The sequence below is a fragment of the Dermochelys coriacea genome, chromosome 1, assembly GCF_009764565.3.
Source record: "Dermochelys coriacea isolate rDerCor1 chromosome 1, rDerCor1.pri.v4, whole genome shotgun sequence".
Classification (NCBI taxonomy): domain Eukaryota; kingdom Metazoa; phylum Chordata; order Testudines; family Dermochelyidae; genus Dermochelys; species Dermochelys coriacea.
The window spans coordinates 25321822-25342687 of record NC_050068.2 but is presented as its reverse complement, the minus strand read 5'-3'; the positions used below and the strand labels follow the sequence as shown (position 1 = coordinate 25342687).

Here is a 20866-nt window from a genome sequence, read left to right as displayed (position 1 = left end):
TGTTTTGAATTTGATTACCCTCTAAGGTATTTACCATCCTGATTTTACAGAAGTGATTCTTTTACTTTTTCTTCAATTAAAATTCTTCTTTTAAAACCTGATTGCTTTTTCATTGTTCTTAAGATCCAAGGGTTTGGGTCTGTGTTCACCTACACAAATTGGTGAGGATTTTTATCAAGCCTTCCCCAGGAAAGGGGGTGTAGGGCTTGGAGGGATTTTGGAGGGAAAGACATTTCCAAGTGGGCTCTTTCCCGGTTATATTTGTAAGACGCTTGGTGGTGGCAGCAATAAAGTCCAGGGACAAAAGATAAAAAAGTTTGTACCTTGGGGAAGTTTTATCCTAAACTGGTAAAAATAAGCTTAGGGGGTTTTTCAAGCAGGTCCCCACATCTGTACTCTAGAGTTCAGAGTGGGGAAGGAACCTTGACAGGGAGACTAAGGGGGAACATGATAGTGATCTTCAAATGTGTGAAAGGCTGTGTGACGGGGTGTACTTGCCCTACACTAGAGAAGGAGGAGTTAACCCCACATGGTGGGTGGAGGAAGCCACATCCCCTTGCCACTGCTGGGCATGCTCCAACTGGAGACTCAGTATAAAAGGCCTGCTCAGTCAGGGTTGAGGAGAAAGTATGCTCATTGTAGGCTCCCTCCTTGGAGCTGCTGGAGCCCCCGATCATGGAGGCCAAGCGTGCCGAGACCCAGGCCGAAACCTGGCTGCCCACAGAAGCCCAAGTCATTGGGAGCTCTGCAAACTGATGACCCCAGAGGCCCAGGAGACTTGTGCACAGCAACAGTGGAAAACAGGGTAGGAAGTAACCCAGGGGAACTAGAGATTGGTCTGGTTGTGGAACCGGGACAAAGGCAGCGTGTTTCAGATGGATCCTCACTAATGTAGTGGTGAATCCATTCATTGCTATCAGGGCGGTGGGCTGGGAATTGGTGGAGCAGGGATGGCCTGGGTCCCTCTTCCCTGGCTGCCAGCAACCCCTGGGTGGCAGCCCACTTCCACACTGTTGGTGCAGTCACACAGCCTTGATTAAGAGGGCAGCCATACTGAGTCTGGCCACTAGGCCCTGAGGCTCAGGGTGGTCATCGGGATTCAGTTGCGGGGCTTTAATGGCCCTTCCCCACGCCCCAAAGGGTGACGGGGTGTACTGGCTCCACAAGAGGTTGCGACAAAAAAGATAACGAAGAACTGTTCTCTCTTGACACAGAGGGCAGACCAAGAGGCAAAGGGTTCAAACTACAGCATAGCAGATTTAGATTAAATCTCAGGAAAAACTTCCTAACTGTAAGAACAGTAGGACAATGGAACAGACGGCCTAGGGAAGTCATGGAATCTCCTTCACTGGAAGTTTTCAAAAGGAAGCTGGATAGCCTCTGTTTTGGGTAGTTTAGACCCAAAAAATCCTGCATCTTGACAGGGGCGTAGACTAGATGACTCTTGCAGTCCCCCCTAACCCTATGGCTCTATGATTCTGTGATGTGATATATGTAGAAAGGAGGTAAACATACAGCCTAAAAATGGCCATCTAATAACCTAAACATCATTTCATCATCATCTTATTTTCTGTCTCCTTTATGTACTATATTACAAATGCATTGTAGCCATATATTTACAGCACTACATTATTTATGATGTGTAGTGTGGTGGCACCTAGAGACCAACCAGGTTGGAGTCCCCTTGTGCTAGGTGCTGTACAAAGATACAGTAAATATCAGTATCTTCTCCAAAAAGCTCACAGTCAAGACATAAAAGGTGGACAAGACAAATCAGGGGGCTGTGGGACAGATGGGCTAATAAAAATAGTAGGATGTGTGCAATTCTTCACTGGTTTGCTGTCTACCTCTTTAAAAAAAAGCAATAAACCAACCCCACGCCCTCACCCCCACCCAACACACACACACACATTATAATAGGGAATATAAAACTATATCCCAATGAGGGAATCATGTAGGAGGAGCATGGAGGGAAGTAGATGGCTCAGGTTATGGAACAAGGAGTCTTTTATCACTAGGTTGCCAGCTGGAATCTGCTTCAGGTAGATACTCAGGTCTGGTGACCTTGAACAAAGTGATCTGCTGGCCTCTGCCCCAGTACTAGTGGAAAGGACGCTCCTGCGTTCTTTTGCTACCCCCGCTACTTACACTGGGCAAGTCTCTTCTCCTCCATTTCCTCACCCATCCTTAGTCCATTTTGACAATTTAGACTGTTCTAAAACATCATTTCTTTGGCTCCCATGTTAGAAGCCACAGCAGACTGGCCAAGGATGCAACAGGCACAGAGACAGAGAGCTGGGTGCCCTCTCTCCCTGGGCTGATCCCTTAGGAAAGGGTGGAGGCATATTGGTGTGTCAGCGTGGGTAACTTGAAATGCAGCTGCCAATGCTGTGCTCATTCTGTGATGACCAGGACTTAATTCTTCCAGTGTTATTAATCTATTCCCTTTCCCAATGGCCACAATAAAAAAAAACGAATGGCATCTATTTCTTTCAAAGAAAAGGCCACCCGTAGAACGGTGATACACTGTGCAGAACTGTATTTCACCAACATACTACATCTGAACATAACGCTGTGCCGCATTTATTTGTATGGCTGATGGGAGCACTGCCTAATTAATTGTGCATAGAGTCACTTGTCGTGGCAGGGAAGATGAAATCAAATCTGACAAAAACAGCCACAGCTGTCTGTCCATAGAGCTTGAGATCAGCTCCTCCCCCAGACAGTAAATTGTCTGATACTCTGCTGGAGCTGCTCACACTCTTGGCACTGGCTGACCATACTGGAAGATGTTCACAGGAAGTACAGTGTGAGGCAGAACCAGTAGAGTGGCAGTATGAACCAATGGATAGAATACTGGATTGGGACTCAGGAAACTGACTTCTGTTCCCAGCTTGCCACTTACCTTGGGCTAGTCACTTCACCTCTGAGTGCTTCTACTTCCACCCTTTGTCTGTCTTGTCTATTTAGATTGTTAGTTCCTACAGTTGAAGGCCAGAAGGGACCACCAGATCATCCTGCATGACTTTCTGTATATGACAGGAACATCAACACCAGCCAACACCTGCACACTAAACCCAACAACCAAAATTAAACCAAAGTCCATGGGAGACCAGACTATTATGTGCCTCAAACAGAGAATGGGAAGGAATGAGATGCCCAAGACCCCTGCAATGCCAGGGAAATGATTAAGTGAGATACCCAGATAATCCTGGCAAGTGGCTTGTACCTACATGCTGCAGAGGAAGGCAAAAAATCCCCCAAGGTCACTGCCCATCTGACCTGAGAGAAAATTCCTTCCCAACCCCACAGATGGTGATCACGGAGCATGTGAACAAGAACCAGCTAGCCAAGCATCTGAGAGAGAGAGAGAGAAAGAGAGCGCTCAGTGCCACCTCAGAACCATGGCCTTCCCTGCCCAATGTCCCATCTCCAGCTTTGGCTATCCTTGATGAGCCAGAGGAAAGAGATTAAAAAAAACAATCCAGAATACACAGGAATCCCTTTCTGACCCCCTGCAAGTGGCTGGCTGGAACCCTGAAGCATGAGTTTTTAGGAACATAAGACAAACAGGAAGTGAGACCCAGGGCTGCTGAGCCCCGCCCCCCACCATCACATGCAACCCCATCACAGAGGGCAGGGACTGTTTCTGTGCACCTGAACCCTTCCTAGTTCAATGTTCCTGATCTAAATTGGGGCCTCTAGAGGATACCATGATACAAATAATAAACCTGCATTCTGACCACATGCATAAATAATATATATGATTACTTAGACTGTCCAGCTTGGCTGCTTTTCAGGTCTGTATTTAACTATTTTCTGTTTTGAACTTACGACATTATCTTCTTATTTGCTTAAGGAAGTGAAATTCCAATTCCTGTCATTCTTACAAAGCCTCCAGAGTAGAGACGGGTGAACAAGAATGAGGGTTTGTCACCATGAGAAAGTTGCATGGTTTAATTTAAGGTGTGTAGTGCATAAAGCTGTGCAGGCACTCTTATTTTGGGTTGAGAGAGGCTTATTTCAGTCTAGTTAAACCTGTCCCTAATAGACTTAAACAACACAAGACAGAGCCAAGAAAATATTTTTGCTCAGGGCTGGGTATGTAGCCTTAGTTTTTCTGGAAAAGCTAAGACTACATAAATATCACAAACAAATAAATATTCTGTAACCACTGGAAAACTCTTGATATCTCACTGAAAAACGAAGAGGATTATTTAGATACTTTGGAAACTGGCTCAGATGTTGAACTTTCTGAACTGCATTTTAATAGGTATGCTTAGTGTCTGTCTATTAATATGTTTATGATACTAAGAATAATGGGCAAGATCCTTGGCTGGTGTAAATTTGCATGGCTCCACTGAAGTGAATGGGTCTCTAGGAGAGCATAAGTGTCACCTGCATAGATCAGTCTGCAAGATCAAGGTCTAATAAGTGAAGTCTGTATCTTGATTAATCATTGGGACCATCATGGAGTATGGGATTCCTGTTCTTTGTGATGTACAGTGGAGAAGTGTGATATAGGTGCCAAACATTATTATTATTAAAATGGAAAATTCACATTATTTCAAAGTGCAGAGTGCAGCAGCAACACAAAAGCAATCTAAGAGATGGAAAAAGTGAGAAAATGGAAAATCCTACGTATTTCTACTGAATGCATACTAATTTCCGGCTTTGGAAATGGTTTCTAAATTCAAATCTATAAAAGCAATAAAATGTTCACCTCTTACATATATATGCATACACCCAGAAATGCATTAGGGAAAAATACAGGATTGACAGCCTTGGAGATTCACATCCACTAATTTTCCACAGCAGCAGCACAGCCTGGACAAAGGCAATGCAAGTTTCCAAAAAGTCTTGCTATTATTAGCTCTACTCTGGAGTAACCAACTCTAGGGCCAGAAAGGAAACTCAGGCCTAAGCTATACTTCACATTTTTGTCAGTATAGCTATGCCGGCAAACCTTCCCAATATAGACATGACTTATACGAGCCATAAAATGCTACCGCTAGTATAGCTTATACAGGTTCAGTGAGAAAGATAAGCTGTACCAGCCAAAACACTTTTATACTCGTATAAGATGCCTCTATACTAGGGCCTTTGCATGCATACAAATCTTGGCTGGGGGGACAAGGGATATCATACCCTATGTCGGCAAAAATGGCCTCAGTCTCCCTGCTCCTCCGATTAAAATGTCAGCAAAGATGCCAGTTAGCACCAGCTGTCATTGTGTTAGTTTATGATGAAGCCATCCTGTCCACTGCACTAGAATTAAGCCAGTAAAACAAAAAATATACATCAGATGGAATGACTTTCAGTCACTGATTTGTGGGTGATTTGAACCAATGACCTAGCGGCGAAAGCCGGTCCGCTGCTTGTTCAGGGAAAGGCCTTGGTGGAACGGACTGGTTTATCTACCTGCCGCGTCCGCAGGTTCGGCCGACTGTGGCTCCCACTGGCCACAGTTCGCCGCTCCTGGCCAATGGGGAAGCAGCACGGGCCAAGGGACGTGCTGGCCACCCTTCCCACAGCCCCCATTGGCCGGGAGCGGCGAACCACGGCCAGTGGGAGCCGCGATCGGCCGAACCTGTGGACACGGCAGGTAAACAAACCAGTCCGGCCCCCCCGGGGCTTTCCCTGAACAAGCGGCGGACCGGCTTTGAGAACCACTGATCTAGAGGTAAAAGTCTCAATAGCCATCTAATTAAAATGAAGTCAACTCTCTCTGATCAGTAGTTTAAATGTGGAACACAGCAGACAAGAATTTGTACTTTTTGTACACTTTCATCGGGGATAGCTAGGATCAAGAATCCGTAAAGATTTCTTAGTGTTACACTATCTCTGAATTAAAGCCAATATAATCACTCTTTTCGGTTTATAGAATGCATCATGTTGCAGCCTTTTCTGTCCCTTTCCTCTAACCTGCTTCTATAGTGTAGATAAGCTCTGCGTTTTCTCCTTTGTCTTTATCCAAAGCAGTGACCTGCAAAACAGCAGATCCAATAGCTGCTGACTCATACACCGAAGCTTCATACAAAGGACTGGTGAAGTAGGGACTGTGATCATTGGAATCTTCCACATTTATGATGACTCTGGCCAGGTTTCTTCTATAAGGAAACTCCTGATCTCGAACCTATAGAAAAAATGCAGGAGAAACATCTTGAAATAACTTTATTAGCAGTAATAATAACTATCTGAGCCCTGGCAATGTGCTCCTTGCTATACAATACTCAAAGTATAGACTTTTTCCATCCTGAAGGCCTTAAAATATAAAAGACAGACAAACAGAAGAGATGGCACAAAGTGAGAAATCAAGAGGAGAAAAGGATTGGAGGGTATTTTTAAATATAATTTGTTATAAATTTATTCTGGTGCCCCCACACTGAAGATGTAGATTTTTAAACTGATACAAATAATGCCGTAAAGTCTCATTTGATGTTCAGTTTTGAGTTTGTGCCAAAGGTTCTCTAATGCTGACAAATACAATATAAACTGTGATGTGCCACACCCCTCACTGCCACTATAGCATGGGAACAAAGCAGCAGTATGGACAGTGCACATCTATGTAGCTTTGTTCCTTCTTTCCAAAAAAAATGTATGGGATTGCACACACAATGACCAATGATATAGCTATCTAATCATTTGCATGTAAAAACCCAAATTGTGCATACAGGTACGTGTGGATTTTTATATCAGCAAATATGTGCATACATTTTTGAAGATCACAGTACCCAGGGTAAAAAGAACAGTGTTGATCCTACAGGGTGCTGAGCACTCTTCACTTAGACTGCAGTCAGTGGGGACTGATCAAACCTCGCAAGAGGGACTCAATATCTTGCAGACCTGGAGCTATTATTTACTCCTGTACCTTCTTTCACTCCCATATCCAAAATCTCAGCACTGGCTACAGTGAAGATCCTACCAGCAGGTGTAAGACAATCTTGAATATTTTGGTTCTTCTTAAATAAAACAAGCAAACTTTGCATTATATGGAGGCTAAACACACAATCCCAGCAATGATCTCCATGCCCTGGTTTCTCTATAGTCATGTCTGCACTTCTTAGCTCTGTCACTTCTCACTCACCACAAGCCTGCCTTCTCCTTGGGCTCTGCTTGCCTGAAGATGAGTAGCAGTATGCAGGATGGTGCCTAAGTTGTTTCTTCCTAAAGCTAGCTTGCATCTAACAGGCCACATGGTGGTGCTTCAAAGGGCTTATTCTGCAGGGCTCTTAGATGGCTAAAGAAAATTAGTAGGTTACAGTGTTTAAACTAACAGAGTTTAAACGGATTTGTTTTGAAATTAACCTCCACTTCATAATATGCAACTTCCACATCAAAGCAGAGCACATTCACCCCTATAATTTAGGCACATTGAGCACACAAACCAATAATTAATTTTTTCTCTGCCTACTCCAATGTTTGGAAAAGTAGCGGAAAGCTATTTGGTATATGAATATCTACTACCTTAAACTAAACCTATATAAGTAAACTATCTATCAGGCTGCCATGCTTCCCAAGGCTACAGCTTTGTGAACTGCAAGAAGCGATTCTTCTGTGAGCGACTTCTCAAAGAACTTTTTAGCTTCTCTTCAGAAACTTTGAAAATGATCTCAGATGAAAGGGCCAAACGTCAAGAGATTATAACATTTCTTGCTTCTTATTCCTCAAGATGGCAAATCATTTCGTATTAGATAAAATGTACTGGTAATAAGTCTTGCAGAGCTTAAATAAAAAATGTAAAATCAATGCACAGTGTTGGAAAAGATTAAATGAATTACCATTTACTATACTGAAAACTCTTTGCTTATTCAAAGACTAGAGCAAATATACACCTTAAACAATGATAGTGTTCTAGGTACCAAGCTTATATTCCATTCTTACCATTACATTAAGGATGTGCTTATCTTGAGCTTCATGGTCTAATCTCTCGGCAGTGTATAGTACCCCAGTGCTGGGGTCAATTCTGAATTTTCTCATGCTGACAGAGTCAATGCTGCTGTGAACAGTGTAGCTCAACTTGTGTTTCTCGTCTCTGTCTATAGCGTCAACCTGCAGTATCTCAGTATCAGGGAGAATGTCCTCCGAAATTGTGACATCGTAACTTGGGTGAGAGAATTCCGGGCCATTATCATTGTTATCCAATACTTTGATAAGAACCTACAGACAACATAAAATAAATAAATCAATAAAGCAACTATGACTAAGAGTTATTGGAGTCAAGACAGTTCACTCAACAGGCACACAAAGAAATACGATTTGCTTTACAGAACTGTCCGATATGTTATTCATATACACGCTGGGGCAGAGTCGTCGAGAGTCATCATTTAATGTTAAACAGTCACTTCTACAATCAAAATAAATGCAAGAATATTCAATGGGGAAAGCAAATTGATCCTAATTAAAATGATCTACCCTAGAGAGGATTGTTAATGATCTAAACAAGAGATTCACAACACCTAGGTTTCCAGCAATAATTGGAATGACTTAGTATTTTGGAACTTTGAATTGCTATAGAGACAGTAGTTTTGTAGGCGTTACCAGAGAGCTGTATGCATATTCTGGGCATTTTTTCCTCATCATCATCAAGGCCACAAAACTGATCATTTTCCTGATGTTTAAACCTGTTCTCTTACCGGATGAAGCATTCATTAAATCCCGTACCTTTCTCAGCCCCACATATTGCACTGTGATGTACTATCAGTCGGTATGTTGGTATCCAGACACAACAGTGATGGGTACCGCAAGCGTTCATCACATTTTAAGCAACAATTTTAAGCAACACTTTAAACTATTGTAGGAGTGGAAATTTGGGCCAAGAATCAATTCAAGGCCACACAGATCTAAAGCCAGCTAAATTGGAACATATTTTTGTGATTGGACAACAAAATGTAAAATGAAATTTAATGTGGATAAATGTAAAGTAATGCATATTGGAAAAAATAACCCCAACTATACATACAATATGATGGGGGATAATTTAGCTACAACTAATCAGGAGAAAGATCTTGGCGTCATCGTGGATAGTTCTCTGAAGATGTCCATGCAGTGTGCAGCGGTAGTCAAAAAAGCAAACGCGATGTTCGGAATCATGAAAAAAGGGATAGAGAATAAGATGGAGAATATCTTATTGTCCTTATATAAATCCATAGTACGCCTACATCTTGAATACTGCATACAGATGTGGTCCCCTCATCTCAAAAAAGATATACTGGCATTAGAAAAGGTTCAGAAAAGGGCAACTAAAATGATTAGGGGTTTGGAACGGGTCCCATATGAGGAGAGATTAAAGAGGCTAGGACTTTTCATCTTGGAAAAGAGGAGATTAAGGGGGGGATATGGTAGAGGTATGCAAAATCATGAGTGGTGTGGAGAAAGTGAATAAGGAAAAGTTATTTACTTGTTCCCATAATATAAGAACTAGGGGCCACCAAATGAAATTAATGGGCAGCAGGTTTAAAACAAATAAAAGGAAGTTCTTCTTCACTCAGCTCACAGTCAACCTGTGGAACTCCTTGCCTGCGGAGGTTGTGAAGGCTAGGACTATAACAGGGTTTAAAAGAGAACTGGGTAAATTCATGGAGGCTAAGTCCATTAATGCCTATTAGCCAGGATGGGTAAGGAATGGTGTCCCTAGCCTCTGTTTGTCAGAGGGTGGAGATGGATGGCAGGAGAGAGATCACTTGATCATTACCTGTTAGGTTCACTCCCTCTGGGGCACCTGGCATTGGCCACTGTCGGTAGACAGGATACTGGGCTGGATGGACCTTTGGTCTGACCCAGTATGGCCATTCTTATTTTCAAGGACAGGTGATCTAAAGGCACTGGCTACATGGCAGATTTATTTTAAAATAATTTACAATTCCATAAAATCCCCTCCTGCCTATGCTCTGTGCAGGACTCCAGCCTTTATTGCCCACTTGTTCAATTTTCCCTCGAACACTTTTGTGCTTCCCCCAGTCTTTGCCTTAAGCCTGCGAGCAGCTATTCATAACAATCTGAAAAGCCACTACATTATCCTCTTTCAAATTCCTTCTTAAAACTCAATGCCAAAGTGATGCCCACAAAACAATCATCAGTGGTACACTGCAACTGCAGGGTATTATACTGATTGTACCAGCTCACTGTTACCCTGATCTATCCCCATCCAATTGTTGTATCCACCTGCTCTCTCTCCTCATAGGCTGTAGACATGGCCCTCTTTTCAAGTGTACTGCCAAGAACAACAGAGCCTCAAATCCTGATTGGGGGGCTCTAGATGCTACCCCAATTCAAATGGTTAATAATCATCATCCCCACCTTCAAGTTTTTGCTTATTCACAATTTTGCCAATATGTAACCATAAATATACCACAAAATTTATTTATCACCAGCTGAGAAATCAGATCCCTGCTGTGGGCTTGGTTTCAAGCCTGTATATGCTACTGATTACTTTTGGGACCCTGGCAGCAGAATCAGAGAAGAAGGCAAGGAAAAGTGTTTGTAACATTGAAACAGACAACAACAAATACAGCTGTATCTTTCATTGCATTGAGGAAAAGCAGTATCTCCTGCAGAGGATGTCTGGGAAACTCGATACACTTTTTACAAAGAGAGCATGTAATACTAGAGATGAAGAATAAATGTACCACAGGAGGGAATCCATCATTTTAAAAAAATAGTCCTCACAGGTTGCCAGCTATAAATGGTCTGATCCTGTTATTCAAAAGTTTTAGATAGAGATAGGAAATGAACTGAGACCCTGCCTAGGAGATGTAGTTATAAACCAAGCATGTCTGCTGGGTGATCTGACTATCCTCCAGGATACTACCTCTCGTATAAAGAAGTGCCTCAACCTGGCTCTTTTGTAGCAGAAAGAGTTTATTACAGTGCTGGATCAAACCCAGCTCACCCACACTTTTTGTTTTAGTAGAGGAAACATTTATTTAATCTATTACTACAGTATCACATGAAAAGACATTGCCTCAGAGGGAAATGAAACTTTAGATTTCCATGTCTGGAAGCCTTTCTTGAATACTTTACCAGACAGAGCACAAGCAGTTGCAATCTCCAGTCACAATGACCTAGCATGGGAAATGACTAAAAAGCAGTTGCAATGAAATGGTCTATATGTTAAAGCTATTATAAAGAACTTAGCATGTGACTGCACATTTGGGAAAGTTTAATCTTTGATGGCTTATGGGGATATGAAGAAAGGAGGAAGCTATATTAGGTTATTTTTTGGTGCGTGAGGGAGAGAAGTATAATAGGGGGTAAACATAGATCATTAGATCTATAATGATGACAAATCTCCCTTACTCATTGCAGTTTTATTTTTCTAAACATACATAATACATCAGGATATGTTCCTAACCTTAATGAGATAATTGAGTCCTTTAAAAAAAAAGTAGCATTTAGGGATTTTAGATGCCTTAAAACATGGGAAAAAGTTTGGAATAAAAACAAAGAACCTAATTCTGCTCTAAAAGCACACAGAGTAAGGTTACCTGACCAACAACTTGCTCTTTTGTGAGCATAGAAAAGAGACACTGAAGCAATTTGAATGTGGGAGAATATGATGGGAACATGATCTCCAGCATCTAACACTTAATACAAAAACTATTCAAATAGAACATTCCCTAAAAGCAGTGACACTTTCAATCCTTGACACATACTACTGTAAAGCAGCGTGATTATTATTTGCTGCATTGTTAACACAGACTATAAGGAAGAGAGATTTATTTTGATGTTGATTTAATTAGTAGCCAGGAGCTTTGTTATATGTCATTAATTTAGACATTCTAATTGAGAAGTGAACACTTTTCAAACGTTAAATAGCATTTCACTGAAATGCTGAGTGTGTTAGATTGCACAGCTATTATTACAGCACAGATTACATTCATTTTGGGATCATTACAAGTTGCCGTGTGAGTTTGGTTTTTTTTTTACTAATGCTAAAGTGTGTTAGTTCAATCCACTCTCTCTCTAGGAAACAATGGTTACGCAACCGTGGGAGCTCACAGTGACAAGCCTTAACAGCACTGAATTATGTGCTACAATCGGGACCTTAACCACCAACACCATTGTTGCCGTGTTGTATAAGATTATACAAATAGCATGGTCGCTTCCCTCTAGATGTTTATGTGCAGTATTTCTGATTCCATTATGGCAACCACAAGAGGTAAGCTCATGTGGTTGTGATATCGCAACCCAGAGATGTTTACATGACTTTGTTCACCATCTTGATTGTGCAATCACAGCTCCTTGGTCTATGATCTCATTCAATCTCATAAAGGAGGGCTAAGCTGGGTCAACATAAAGAGACCAAAAAGGAAACCAAGATGCTACAGGAAATCATAGCAGTGATTCATTAGGTGGCATTCTCTCTGATACACCAATGAACCAATGATCCAGCACATTATTAGGGAGCACTGAGGTGCTCCCTGGATAAGACTGAGGTCCTAATTAGTTGTGGTAATTAAAAATCCCATGGAATTTTGCACTTTAAATTTTCTTGGTAGTTTCACAGATAAGGTGGTTTTCTTTTCACTTTCTGTCCTGAACTGTTATGAAATCTTGATAGTTGCTGTTTAATGGTTGTCAACATCCTCCCTAGAGATGACTGCATTTTAGTGGTGTGTGAAGTGATCCATAGTGTAATACGTATTATTTATTACATACTTTGCATTTCTATAGTACCTTCCCATCTGGAGATCTTAAAGTGCGTTACGAACATTAATGACTGAAAATGACACTATCAACTTGAAAGTTAGTCTATTAAAAAGGAGTTAAAAGTAATTTCAGGTACTGTCACCTGCACCTCTGTATCCCTGCATAATTTGTTATGGGTTTATAATCAGATTTTCCCATGTTATTTAAAATCATGTCCTCTCCCTTATTGCTGTGTCAAAGTCCTCTCCCCACCCAAATAAAAACAGTGGAAACTGACTGTTCAAGGGAAAAATGATTATATACAAAGTGATTCAACTGCACAAACTAGACAAGATATAGAATTTTGTTTTCTCCAAGTTCTTTAAATTCTAGTAATCTTAGGAGTTACTTGTAAAAACCGTAGGTAAAAAATGTGCAGACACAAGTATAATTTTTAAGCTGATGGTATCCTATTAAGTCTCACAGCACTTCTATGGGGCAGATAAGTATTATCATCCTCATTCTACAGAAGGAAAAAAACAGAAGGGAGGAGATGGGCGAGTTGTGATGCTGTATGATCAAAATATAACCATTTATATCATTAATATTACCACTGTTAGACAAATGCAACAAATCTTGCTCAAAGTATGTCATGTAAGTATCAATGGAAAAGTTACAATCTATCAAATATGATTATCCTTTTGGATGCATGTATCATCTTTGTATCTAAAGTTATGCATATTGACTATGTACAAGTATTTCAAATGTGTTTGCTCCTGGGATAACGCCCAAAAGGTAGTTTAAATCCAGTATAACCAGCACATTGTGAATGGATCGTTCAAGTTGATGGCCCATTATAGAAAACCAGGGCCATAGAAGAAGCTTGTCCCAGGCTCAGTGAGCTTTCCTTTGGACACTTTAGCCAGAATATGGGTAATGGCTGCTCCTATGAGTCATCAAAGCACGCAAAGGCATGTGGCTTGCTCATGTGACCCTGGACTCCATCTTGTGTCTGTAATTTTCCACAAACTAAGACTGAGAGCATTCCCTCCACATGGGAAAAGTTATAAAGGACCCTGGACGCATCTCCATTTTGGCCTCTTTCCTGCTCTGTTTTCTGGACTTACAATAAAAGGAGCATTCCAACCAACGGACTGAGGACCTTCCAATCTTTTGGAAGTTACCAGAGGCCTTACAAGCCAGCAGTCTGTAACATCACTGCTACACACCTGATCTAAGAACTTTGCAATGACTGTATTTGCTTTCCTTAACCATTTTAACTCTCTCCTCTTTCTTTTCATCTTATAAATAAACCTTTAAATATTAGATACTAAAGGATTAGCAACAGCATGATTATTGGGTAAGATTTCATGTATATCTTGATCTGGCTATGTGGCTGATTTGGGGATTAGAAGGAACCTTTGTTTGATTAAATTGGTTTTAAATAACTACTCATCAAAGGCTATTATCTGCATGGTGCAATGAGTGCTATAGAATAACCACCAGTCTGGGCTGTGTCTGCCCTATTTCTCAGCTGTTCATCCTGAATTTGGCATCCTCAGCTGTGAGCCACTGAGACATGGCAACAGGCTGTTAAATGACTTATCCATTATCGCACAAGGTTGTTTGGGGCAGGGCTGGGAATAGAATCCAGATCACTTGACTATTAGAGGTATATTTTTGATCTATTTCCTCATTAGTCCTGTCACCTTAAAATATTTTTTTATCTCGTAAAAGATTTCCTGCTATGCTGGATGAATTTTATAGATTAAAAATGAGTTCCAGAGAGGAAAAAATATCCTTCTCTTCAAAAAAGGAGCAATGTTAAGGTGACATGAACACTGCACACAAACAAATGGGTCTTGATTACACATATGTGGATAACATTAAATGAGCTGAACTGAATTCAATCAGAGTACTCATGTGAGTAAAGTTATTCAAATACACAAGTATTTGCAGGATTGTGCCAAAGTCCAGGGGTGAAATCCCGGCCCCATTGACAAATGTCCCATTGACTTAAATGCAGCCATGATTTCACTCCTGAAGCCTTAAATCCTAACCATCCTGCAGTAAGGGAAGTGTCTTAATTTTTTACAAGATTAAGTCTTATCAACAGAATTGGATCCAAGGCTAACAATGCATGTGTGTGTGTTTCAAACCCTTTTCTTTTGTTCCAAATTGAAAATCTGACATGAATGAATCTGCCATTCATTACTGTTACTTCACGGGTCAAGCAAGCTTTTAATCAGACAAAGATTCACTGGCACACATCAGGACTGGCTTTTAAAAATATTTATATACTAGCTGCAGTTGCCCAAAGTTGCTGTCAACTTGGAAGAAGGTAAATGTTAATACTGTAGGTGAGCGGAGCATTATGTTGTCACACTACCTATTATTTAAAATGAAAGGCTGATTTTAAAAGTTCTATGTTACATCTCCTCAATGAGATGCAATGAAAATATTTAATGCCTGCGTTCTATTAAGTAGCGATGGCCTTAGGAATTCCTCTTTACTGAGGTCGCTGATTAAAACACTTCTCATCTGCAAACGTTATCTGAAAGACTTTATTCACCCTCATAAAGCAAATTTCCAGCACAGCAATCCTTGCCCAGATATCCTTGAAAGCTCATCTCTTTTCCAATATGTAGCAGGCTCTACAAAACCTTGCCCATTTCTGGTCACATTGTGCACTGTCTAATTTACAGTCCGAACAAGTGTCTTGCTATAAAAGATCTCCTTCTCCCTACTCACTTCCTATTTCCCACAGTTAAAGCAAATTTCAAATAAAGGACCTTTTGGAGGTCCAAGCTTATAAATTAGGCAAAGTAACTCTCAGAGCATTACCAGAGACTTTGTATTCAAAATGGCAAGTGACAGGCATAGAGAAATACAATCAAATCAAAGCAGAACAAAGCCTAATGCAGGAAGTCTCTCCAAAGCCGTTTTTAATGTTGCCCATCACAAATACTTCTGGTTGAGGCAAAACGTAGTTGAATAAAAACTGGACACTTGCCAGGAGCTGCTTTACAGATATTTGAGGCTGGAAGAATCCTCTTGGGCTAATTGCTTGGTCAGGAAACTGTGTTGTAGTACAACCTATTAAGTGCCTGAATTGCTTCAACTCAGCTTACGCTTTTGTATGGGTTTTGAAAACCTACTTTGATTTAATATTGCTTTCAAGAGTGTTACCACACAGGTTTATTTGTTACAACCTGAAAAGTTTTTTTTCCTATCCTTCTAAATTTTCCATACAAATACAATTTCTCCACCATCCTCAGTGGCCAGTCATTCGTGCTTTAACATGTCTCTGAATTTATGCTGAAATGGAAATGAAACATCACACACAGCCTCCACTTCACATACTGGCATGTGGCAAGATAGTGCTGGGCTTGTGTCATGAGGAAAAAGCAAGGCTTCCGAGAGTGGACGTTCTAGTTCTGGAGAACTGTCCTGCTCAGAAAAGTAAAGAATTGAATTAAAACAAAACGTAGCTTCATCTCAGTTCTGTGCGCCATTCACAACTAACAACGTAACAGTTAAATCTTCTAGAACTAATTTATATGAGAACAGCTGTGGTAGTGACTTAGACCATGTACCATCCATGCCATCAGGAGAGGGCAGAAAAAGGACTTCAGGCTTGTTTAACAACTGGCAACCTGGTAGAAGGCCGAAAGACATTTTAAAAATGTCTCTAATTAAAGCGCACATGTGGCGCTATAGAAGACTATGATGCTTCACCTACATTTTGACTCGTAGCCACTACTGGTTGAAGGTGAGCCTTTTGGCTTTCTGCAGAAACAACCTCCCTCTCGTGTAAAGATCACTATGATTTATTAGGTATTCACTTCAGCAAAACTATTTCCTAAAATAAACGTGTGCCCTGTACAAAGAGAACAAGTTCTACATCCTGAATGTGCCATCTAAAGGATTCGAATGAACAGAAAAATTCCATAGCTTTCTGCAGAGAGGAGGGAAAAGATCCATGAACCCTGGCGGAGGCTCATTCAACCAGAAGACAATTTGGCTGGGCTGCGCAAAAGCATTTTAACAGCAACTACAAATATTGCTCACAGAAAAGTGTGTAGGAGAAGAGACCTAAGCATTCACAAAGCATGAACCAAGTCACCCACATCATGAGATTGGTTTATAAATAATGAGATTTACTGTTTAAAAAACAATACTTCTAAGCTTTTTTTTCCTTTACTGTCTGGATTTTGAGCCTTCAAGGTTCACATTTGCTCTGAATCAGGAGGAATAAAACTTTCATTACAAAAACCAAAAGGAAGCTGAAATACCTGCAAGCTGCATGGAAACTACTTAAAACCACCATAATAGAAGCTCAAACTAAATGTATTATCCCCTCACCCCCCGCAAAAAACAAAAAACCCCAAACAGTAAGAGGACCAAAAAATGCCATCATGGCTAAACAGCGAAGTAAAAGAGGTGGTATGGGACAAAAAGGCAACCTTTAAAAACTGGAAGTCAAATCCTACTGAGGAAAACAGAAAGGAGGATAAACTCTGGCAAGTCAAGTGTAGAAGTATAATTAGGCAAGCCAAAAAATAATTTGAAGAGCAACTAGCAAAAGACACAAAAACTAACAACCGGTTTTTTAAAGTACATCAGAAGCAGGAAGCCTGCCAAACAACCATGGGGCCACTGGATCATCAAGGCGCTAAAGAAGCCCTCAAAGAAGACAAGGCTGTTGTGGAGAAGCTAACTGAATTCTGTGCATCAGTCTTCACTGCAGAGGATGTGGGGGAGATTCCTACACCTGAGCCACTCTTTTAGGTGACAAATCTGAGGAACAGCACCAGATTGAGATGTCAATAAAAGAGATCTTGGAACAAATCAATATAGTAAACAGTAATAAGTCCCCAGGAACAGGTGTTCTAGTCATCCAAGAGTTCTGACGGAACTCAAATATGAAATTGCAGAACTGCTAACTGTGGTATATAGGTAACTTAAATCAGCCTCTGTACCAGCTGTCTGGAAGATAGCTAATGAAACGCCAATATTCAACAAAGGCTCCAGGGACGATCCTGGCAAGTACAGGCCGGTATGCCTTACTTCAGTACCAGGCAAATTAGTTGAAACTATAGTAAAAAACAGAATTATCGGACACATAGGTGAATACAATTTGTTGGGGAACAGTCAACACATTTTTTGTAAAGGGAAATCATGCGTCACCAATCTCTCAGAATTCTTTGAGGGTATTAACAAGCATGTGGACAAACATGATGCCGCTGATATAGCATATCTGGACTTTCAGAAGGCTTTTACAAGGACCCACAACAAAGGCTCTTAAGCAAAGTAAGCAGTCATGGAATAAGACAGAATGTCCTCTTGTGGATCAGTAACTGGTTAAAAGGGTAGGAATAAATGGATAGTTTTCAGACTGGAGAGAAGTAAATAGTGGTGTCCACCAGGAATCTGTATTGGGACTTGTGCTGTGCAAAATATTCATAAATGATCTGGAAAGAAGACAAACAGTGAGGTGACAAAGTCTGCAGATGATATTAAATTACTCAAGATTGTTATCTCCAAATCTGACCATGAAGAGTTACAAAGGAATCTCACAAAACTGACTAGGCAACAAAATGGCAGATGAAATTCAGTGTTTAAGTGCAAAATGCTCATTGAAAAAATAATCCCTATACAAAATGGAGGGGGGGGGCCTAAATTAGCTGTTACCACTAAGAAAGAGATATTGGAGTCATTGTGGATAGTTCTCTGAAAACATCTGCTCAAAGTGCAGTGGCAGTCAAAAAAACTAACAGAATGTTGGGAACCATTAGAAAAAGGATATATAGTAAAACAGAAGATATCAAAATGTCACTATAGAAATCCATGGTATGTCCACAACTTGAATATTGTGTTCAGTTCTGGTGCCTTATTTCAAAAACAATATAGGAGAATTGGAAAAGATACAGAGAAGGGGCATGGAACAGCTTCTATATGAGGCAACATTAAAAAGAGTGGGACTGTTCAGCTTAGAAAAGAAACAACTAAGGGGGGATATGATAGAGGTCTATAGAACCATGAATGGTAGGAAGAAAGGGAAGAAGGAAGTGTTATTTACCACTTCACATAACACAAGAAGCAGGGGTCATCCAATGAAATAAGCAGGTTTAAAACAAACAAAAGGAAGAAGTTCTTCACACAGTGTGCAGTCAACCTGTGGAACTCATTGCTGGAGGATGTTGTGAAGGCCAAAACTATAACTGAGTATAACTGAGTATTCAGTATAACTGAATACCCCGACCTGGGGTATTCTATCTGCTACCCAAGATCCATAAACCTGGAAATCCTGGACGCCCCATCATCTCAGGCATTGGCACCCTGACAGCAGGATTGTCTAGCTATGTAGACTCCCTCCTCAGGTCCTACGTTACCAGCACTCCCAGCTATCTTCGAGACACCACTGACTTCCTGAGGAAATTACAGTCCATTGGTGATCTTCCTAAAAACACCATCCTAGCCACTATGGATGTAGAAGCCCTCTACACCAACATTCCACACAAAGATGGACTACAAGCCGTCAGGAAAAGTATCTCCGATAATGTCACGGCTAACCTGGTGGCTGAACTTTGTGACTTTGTCCTCACCCATAACTATTTCACATTTGGGGACAATGTATACCTTCAAATCAGCGGCACTGCGATGGGTACCCTCATGGCCCCACAGTATGCCAGACATTTTTATGGCTGACTTAGAACAACGCTTCCTCAGCTCTCGTCTCCTAATGCCCCTACTCTACTTGCGCTACTTTGATGACATCTTCATCATCTGGACCCATGGAAAAGAAGCCCTTGAGGAATTCCACCAGGATTTCAACAATTTCCATCCCACCATCAACCTCAGCCTGGACCAGTCCACACAAGAGATCCACTTCCGGGACACTACGGTGCTAATAAGAGATGGTCACATAAACACCACCCTATATTGGAAACCTACTGCCCGCTATTCCTACCTACATGCCTCTAGCTTTCATCCAGATCATACCACTCGATCCATTGTCTACAGCCAAGCTCTATGATATAACCGCATTTGCTCCAACCCCTCAGACAGAGACAAACACCTACAAGATCTCTATCATGCATTCCTACAACTACAATACCCACCTGCTGAAGTGAAGAAACAGATTGACAGAGCCAGAAGAATACCCAGAAGTCACCTACTACAGGACAGGCCCAACAAAGAAAACAACAGAACGCCACTAGCCATCACCTTCAGCCCCCAACTAAAACCTCTCCAACGCATCATCAAGGATCTACAACCTATCCTGAAGGACGACCCATCACTCTCACAGATCTTGGGAGACAGACCAGTCCTTGCTTACAGACAGCCCCCCAATCTGAAGCAAATACTCACCAGCAACCACACACCACACAACAGAAGCACTAACCCAGGAACCTATCATTGCAACAAAGCCCGTTGCCAACTCTGTCCACATATCTATTCAGGGGATACCATCATAGGGCCTAATCTCATCAGCCACACTATCAGAGGCTCGTTCACCTGCGCATCTACCAATGTGATATATGCCATCATGTGCCAGCAATGCCCCTCTGCCATGTACATTGGCCAAACTGGACAGTCTCTACGTAAAAGAATGAATGGACACAAATCAGACGTCAAGAATTATAACATTCAAAAACCAGTTGGAGAACACTTCAATCTCTCTGGTCACTCAATTACAGACCTAAGAGTGGCTATCCTTCAACAAAAAAGCTTCAAAAACAGACTCCAACGAGAGACTGTTGAATTGGAATTAATTTGCAAACTGCATACAATTAACTTAGGATTGAATAGAGACTGGGAATGGATGAGTCATTACACAAAGTAAAACTATTTCCCCATGTTATTTCTCTCCCCCACCCTACCCCCCACTGTTCCTCAGATATTCTTGTTAACTGCTGGAATTAGCCTATCTTGCTTGTCACCATGAAAGGTTTTCCTCCTTCCCCCCCCCCCCCCCCCCCGCTGCTGGTGATGGCTTATCTTAAGTGATCACTCTCCTTACAGTGTGTATGATAAATCCATTGTTTCATGTTCTCTGTGTGTGTATATAAATCTCTCCTCTGTTTTTTCCACCAAATGCATCCGATGAAGTGAGCTGTAGCTCACGAAAGCTTATGCTCTAATAAATTTGTTAGTCTCTAAGGTGCCACAAGTACTCCTTTTCTTTTTGCGAATACAGACTAACACGGCTGCTACTATGAAACCTGAGTTC

At 41.2% G+C, this 20866-nt stretch overlaps 1 protein-coding gene across 8 annotated transcripts in view; it reads right to left on the bottom strand.

Moving 5' to 3' along the window:
* Window positions 1-20866, bottom strand: part of FAT3 (FAT atypical cadherin 3) — a 576249-nt gene that overhangs the window by 122331 nt on the left and 433052 nt on the right. For all 8 annotated transcript variants that reach the window (XM_038409118.2, XM_043504135.1, XM_038409148.2 and 5 more), the window contains 2 exons: window positions 7885-8160; window positions 5926-6136 (listed from right to left, as the gene is read on the bottom strand). In XM_038409118.2, the coding sequence (XP_038265046.1) occupies window positions 5926-6136; window positions 7885-8160 (487 nt within the window). The remainder of the gene's footprint in view (window positions 1-5925; window positions 6137-7884; window positions 8161-20866) is intronic.